The sequence below is a fragment of the Nicotiana tabacum genome, chromosome 12 (assembly GCF_000715075.1).
Source record: "Nicotiana tabacum cultivar K326 chromosome 12, ASM71507v2, whole genome shotgun sequence".
NCBI classification, from domain to species: domain Eukaryota; kingdom Viridiplantae; phylum Streptophyta; class Magnoliopsida; order Solanales; family Solanaceae; genus Nicotiana; species Nicotiana tabacum.
In genome coordinates, this window is record NC_134091.1 from 60,978,362 (window position 1) to 60,985,540 (window position 7,179).

At 35.8% G+C, this 7,179-nt stretch overlaps 1 protein-coding gene across 1 annotated transcript; it reads left to right on the forward strand.

The window, feature by feature from the left end:
* Nucleotides 1-1,973: 1,973 nt before the first annotated feature.
* LOC107823732 (nitrate reductase [NADH] 1) lies at nt 1,974-6,908 on the forward strand. Its single transcript, NM_001425947.1, is given in 4 exon segments — nt 1,974-3,073; nt 3,349-3,489; nt 4,403-4,635; nt 5,289-6,908. Coding segments are annotated over 4 exon segments (2,715 nt in total). The 5' UTR covers nt 1,974-2,061; the 3' UTR covers nt 6,618-6,908.
* Nucleotides 6,909-7,179: the final 271 nt, after the last annotated feature.

Consider the following 7,179-nt stretch of genomic DNA (forward strand, 5'->3'; position numbering starts at 1 on the left):
CACTAATTATGTTTTAGTGCCAATAAGAAAGTTGGCAATTTCTCCAAAAATACGGGTTAAGTGAAGGAGAATTATTTATCAGCACCTCGTATTAACGCCAAATAAGTTTAACTTATCATAGTTAAGTGTAGGGGTACAAATGAAACTTACAAACCGCACCAACCCGATAATTCGAGTCAAATCGAGAAAAATAACCCGACCATATTTGGTTTCGTTTGATTTTAACTAAAAAAGTCAAACTGAAACCAAACCAACCCGACATTATATGTATAGAAGTTTTAAATATATTTAATACATAAAAATATTTATGGTAGTATAGTTTATAAATATTTCTTAAGCTTTTTCATAGTTTTATCTTTTAACATATTATTTCAAGCTTGGGCTTATAATTTTTTGGATGCTCCAATAAGTTTTATAGTTCATAAATGTTAGTAACTCAAATAAAATCTAAACCAAAATTAAATTAATACTAATGCTAATAAAAGACATTCAATTCAATTGTACTATGGATGAAAATAGTGTTGTATATCTATTTTTTAGTTTTTTCATAGTTTAGATAACATGTATAACTTATTTTTCTTTTAGTGGTTAATCATGTGAATAATAGTACTTATTAGTCATAATTTTAAATTATATTTATTTTTATTATGGTTTATTAATAATATTTATTTTATGCGATTTTATTATTTTTATTATTGAATATTTTAGTACAATGCAATGACTCATCTCATATTTATGTTATTTTATTGAAAAATACCTTATATAGTTCTGTCTTACTAGGATTAAAGAAATATTTGGAGAACAAATTTTACGTTTTGTGCTATGAAGACTTTATGAAAAAAAATCCAAAAATCCGAAAAACCTGTGATTAAAAAACCCGACTTTTATTGGTTTTGTTTGGTATTTAGATTTAATAACTCGATACAATTAGTTTGGTTTGGTAATTAGAAAATTCGAACCAACCCGACCCATGTACATCCTAGTTAAGTGTTTAAATAAATGAAGTGAAAATATATATGATTAAATGATTAAAGTTTATCTGCTGACAAATGTCACGCATTTATATGATTTGGTACATACAAGCGCAGATAAACTTTTTTCTTTTGAGTTAAATGTATTACATTTTAAGAGCTATATATATATATATATGACCCTGCAATGAAAGAGGAAGCTAACCTGTTTGCCTTTGTCGTATTCTGCAAATTTCAGTTTAAAAGCCCATTTGAGATTGAATTAATTCGTTATAACTAACGATATCAAAGAAAACAATTAGTTAAATGCTTGTGTAATTTGAAGAATTTTTTTGGACGTGGTCGCTGAAAACAGAGAAATACTTTCTGAAAAGTTGGTCTTGTTCAAAAACGTAATAAGAGAGTTGATTCTTTTTCGTAAAAAGTCACTTTCTGGAATTTTTCACTTGATATACCAGGTAAATAGTTACTGATATTTAATATTTATACCAAACAAATGAAAGTAAAATATGTGTGTCTTTCATACATATATTTATCTATCATAGTTAATGATATATATATATATATTTTAACCTTAAATTTTGACTACTAAAATGTAATTATATTTAATTTGGGTAGATATCAGATGCCACTAAACATTTACCTAGCCACTCCTCCGAAAATAAATTGAGAAGGAAATTAGAGTTAGTGGAGCCATAATAATGTTTAATGTGACCATAACTCAGTGAAACAGCTGTTAGTCCTAACCAACAGCTGCATATCTTTAAGCCATTTGCTATTACCCCAATCCCGCATCTTCCTCTGATCCCGACCCTACGGGCGTAAAAAGTGTAAATCATTAGAATTGTTTTATTTTGTGATGTCACTATTTTTTTAAAATCAAAATTAAATTGGGGTGTCGATTTTTTTGGGTCCCACTTATGTATAGTATGGGGGCTATGGAGGCATTGAGAGAGTCCGTAACGTTTCTATATAAGGCCACCCCACGCATTCACAAACTTCGTTCGAAAATCAAATCTTAGAGAGAGAGAGAGAGAAATATTTTGAGAGAGAAATACAGAAAATCTCTCTTTCTTTTTTAGAATAATCTATGGCGGCATCTGTCGAAAACAGGCAGTTCAGTCACATAGAAGCCGGTTTATCCCGGTCTTTCAAGCCTCGGTCTGATTCCCCGGTTCGTGGCTGCAACTTCCCTCCGCCCAACAGTACTAATTTCCAAAAGAAACCAAATTCCACCATTTTCCTTGATTACTCGTCGAGTGAAGACGACGATGATGATGACGAAAAAAATGAGTACCTTCAAATGATCAAAAAAGGGAATTCAGAATTAGAGCCATCTGTTCATGACAGCAGGGACGAAGGTACCGCTGATAACTGGATTGAACGCAACTTTTCCTTGATTCGTCTCACCGGAAAGCATCCATTTAACTCCGAACCGCCGTTGAACCGTCTCATGCACCACGGTTTTATCACACCGGTCCCACTTCATTACGTTCGTAACCATGGACCGGTTCCCAAGGGCACATGGGATGACTGGACCGTGGAAGTCACGGGACTAGTGAAACGTCCTATGAAATTCACAATGGACCAGTTGGTTAACGAATTCCCTTCCAGAGAATTGCCCGTTACGCTTGTGTGTGCTGGCAACCGAAGGAAAGAACAGAACATGGTTAAACAAACCATTGGTTTCAACTGGGGTGCCGCTGCCGTTTCAACAACTGTATGGCGCGGGGTACCCCTACGCGCTTTGTTAAAACGGTGCGGTGTTTTTAGCAAGAATAAAGGGGCGCTTAATGTTTGCTTCGAAGGAGCTGATGTCTTGCCCGGAGGCGGTGGTTCAAAGTATGGAACCAGCATTAAGAAGGAATTTGCAATGGATCCAGCACGAGATATCATAATAGCTTACATGCAGAACGGAGAAAAATTGGCACCCGACCACGGGTTTCCAGTACGAATGATAATTCCAGGATTCATTGGAGGAAGAATGGTGAAATGGATAAAGAGGATTATAGTCACCACCCAAGAATCAGACAGCTATTATCATTTCAAGGACAATAGAGTTCTTCCTCCCCATGTTGATGCTGAACTTGCAAATACTGAAGGTAATTTTTATTAAGTGGTCAATATATTTTAATTAGTTGAGACTTATACATACAAGCTAAATATTTCTTAGAATTTGAAGAAGCTTACAAAATCAACTGAAAGTGAAAAGGAAACAATTATATATATTCAACGGGTCTATGTATATGTTCCTGTCATTAATCTCATCTCAAATCAAATGGTGACAAAGGACTTTGGAAACATAGAATTGTCAGCTTTATATATAGTTATAAGTTAGCTGTTTGCAGCTATTCATTATTGGTTAATCTGTGTGCAGCATGGTGGTACAAGCCAGAGTACATCATCAATGAGCTCAATATTAACTCTGTCATTACGACGCCGTGTCATGAAGAAATTTTGCCTATTAACGCCTGGACGACTCAGCGACCTTACACGTTGAGGGGCTATTCTTATTCTGGTTAGTATTTTTTTTTTTCTTCTCTTTTTCCGATTTTGCTGAAAATTTCATATTTCTTAGTATTGTCGAAATACATCGTATCCTCTAACTCTGACGTTTTACTTCGTCCTTATGCACCCACTTACTTCCCTATTTTCGACCCGATAACCTCAGCGTCCCTAATTAAATGTAAAATATAATTATAGTAGTAATTAAAGTTCGTAGATGTCTTCTTTAGAAAGCGTGTAAAAACTTTTAAAACGGAATATAATATGAATATTATCTAATACTTACAAAGTGTCAATAATTGGTAGCCAATTTAAACTATATAGATAAAAAGTCTGTGAATACAAGTATTGGTATAGGGATTAGGGAGAATCGAAGTAAAGTGGAGTAATTGGACGCATGAGCTTGGGATGCTGTCAGCTAGTTTGCTAATGTGAAACAGAATAGTAAGAAAAGGCCAACATGGTTTTGTTTATTTTATGCTAGTACACAAAAACCTGGGGAGCTTTCCTAGTTCTGAAGAGTCGGTCGCAAAATTAATACTATAGTATACCAAGTGAATATTAAATTCAATTGTCTAAAGCACGGAATCTTTTTGACTACTTTAGTTCCTGCATCTTGGGTTGCCTCGACAACAACCTTTGCTGGATTATTATATTAATGTTCAATATAATATGCAATTAGAAAACTTTCAAGTGGTCACTTTATATGGATGTAGTCAATACTATTTCCTCTAACCTACGTGCCTAATTACTTCCCACTTTCCAGTACAGGACCACCATTAAGTTTGTCAATTCCTTGTGCAATTGACCTTTCACTTCAGCTACTATTACAGGATTAAACATGTTAGGAAATTCAAGAATTGATGAAAACATTAGAATAATTAGCCATTGTATTGATTGAAATACTGATTGTGAACGTGTAACAGGCGGAGGGAAAAAAGTAACGCGAGTAGAAGTGACCTTGGATGGAGGAGAAACATGGCAAGTTTGCACACTAGATCACCCAGAGAAGCCCACCAAATATGGCAAGTACTGGTGTTGGTGCTTTTGGTCACTCGAGGTTGAGGTGTTAGACTTGCTCAGTGCCAAAGAAATTGCTGTTCGAGCTTGGGATGAGACCCTCAATACTCAACCTGAGAAGCTTATTTGGAATGTCATGGTAAGTTCACATCTCCTTTACCTTTCTTTTAAGTTCTATAGACTAATGGTTTAAACTATTTTACACCATAAGTAACTTACAATAACATGTACTAATTATTTATCCTTTCAACCTTTTTCTGATTGTTTCATTATCTAGATTCACAGAGCACATGCCAATACAAAAAACTTTTCACTGGTTTTAGTCTAAGATTCCCTTTTGTTTTTTGGAGGTGTGTGGTCCATACTCCATAGATCAATTCCAGCCACTGACGTACCAGCCCTGAAAATTCCTGGTAGTTATAGCAACGTACAATCATTTCATATTACGTAAGCAGAGACGTGATCACATGAACTACATGTGAATACCACTTGCCCAGTCCATTAGGTCAATTCATCTAGATATACAGTAAATCTTGACACCAACACTGGCTCACTGTTTATAACACTAGTAGCGTTTAACAACACTTTCATCCTTGATCATTACCTGATCTAATTAAGATTTTTTTATGTACTCTAAAAATTGTAATTACATAAATAAATTAAACTTTTATAAGCTGACACCGTTACTAATTCCAGTTTTATCATTTAGGTGAAATAACGCTCTTACACTATGAGTGTATTGATAAAAGTTATATACATTTTCTAAATATTGTGGTACGTTGCAATTTTCAGGGAATGATGAACAATTGCTGGTTCCGAGTAAAGATGAATGTGTGCAAGCCTCACAAGGGAGAGATTGGAATAGTGTTTGAACACCCGACTCAACCTGGAAACCAATCAGGTGGATGGATGGCAAAGGAGAGGCATTTGGAGATATCAGCAGAGGCACCTCCAACACTAAAGAAGAGTATCTCAACTCCATTCATGAACACAGCTTCCAAGATGTACTCCATGTCGGAGGTGAGGAAACACAGCTCTGCTGACTCTGCTTGGATCATAGTCCATGGTCATATCTATGACGCCACGCGTTTCTTGAAAGATCACCCTGGTGGTTCTGACAGCATTCTCATCAATGCTGGCACTGATTGCACTGAGGAATTTGATGCAATTCATTCTGATAAGGCTAAGAAGCTATTGGAGGAATTCAGGATTGGTGAACTCATAACTACTGGTTACACCTCTGACTCTCCTGGCAACTCCGTCCATGGATCTTCTTCCTTCAGCAGCTTTCTAGCACCTATTAAGGAACTTGTTCCAGCGCAGAGGAGTGTGGCCCTCATTCCAAGAGAGAAAATCCCATGCAAACTCATCGACAAACAATCCATCTCCCCTGATGTTAGGAAATTTCGATTTGCATTGCCCTCTGAGGATCAAGTCTTGGGCTTGCCTGTTGGTAAACACATCTTCCTCTGTGCCGTTATTGACGATAAGCTCTGCATGCGCGCCTACACGCCTACTAGCACGATCGATGAGGTGGGGTACTTCGAGTTGGTTGTCAAGATATACTTCAAAGGAATTCACCCTAAATTCCCCAATGGGGGGCAAATGTCACAATACCTTGATTCTCTCCAATTAGGGTCATTTCTCGACGTGAAAGGTCCATTAGGTCACATTGAATACCAAGGAAAGGGCAATTTCTTAGTTCATGGCAAACAAAAGTTTGCCAAGAAGTTGGCCATGATAGCAGGTGGAACAGGGATAACTCCAGTTTATCAAGTCATGCAGGCAATTCTGAAAGATCCAGAAGATGACACAGAAATGTATGTGGTCTATGCTAATAGAACAGAGGATGATATTTTACTTAAGGAAGAGCTTGATTCATGGGCTGAGAAAATTCCAGAAAGGGTTAAAGTTTGGTATGTGGTTCAAGATTCTATTAAAGAAGGATGGAAGTACAGCCTTGGTTTTATTTCAGAAGCCATTTTGAGAGAACATATCCCTGAGCCATCTCACACAACACTGGCTTTGGCTTGTGGACCACCTCCTATGATTCAATTTGCTGTTAATCCAAACTTGGAGAAGATGGGCTATGACATTAAGGATTCCTTATTGGTGTTCTAATTTTCAAAACAAAACAATATCTGCAGGAATAAACTTTTTGTTTCCCCTATCAGTTGTACATATTGTATTTGGTATATCACCCCCATGTACTACGCACTATTTGTAGTTCTTACATCTTCTTCTTCTTTTTAATTTTTTTTTAAAACCTTAGGATATAAAGGTTTAATTTTCTCTTCCTACAAAGTGAGTCTTTAGGGAAGAAATGTTGTACTGTACTAGTATGTCTGAGTCAAAAGGTTGTAATGTTTACCATGACAAATTGTATTCAATTCCTCGTGGAATAGTAACATTGTGCTCATGTGTCTTCCTGTAAGAGATTCTTCAAAATATCAATGTGTGTGTGTATATATATATATATATATATATATATATATATATAGTAATTGCAACGGTTTGTTCCTTTTCCCTATGTGGTTAACTGCTCTTACCTTAGCTTCTAGTCTCTGGTGAATATTTCTTTCTTTTTCTAAAACTCTTTAATACGGCCTTAAATAAGAGAAAAGTATAAACCACGAATATCATTATGCAGACGATATGGTAATTAATCTACTTTTTGAAAAAA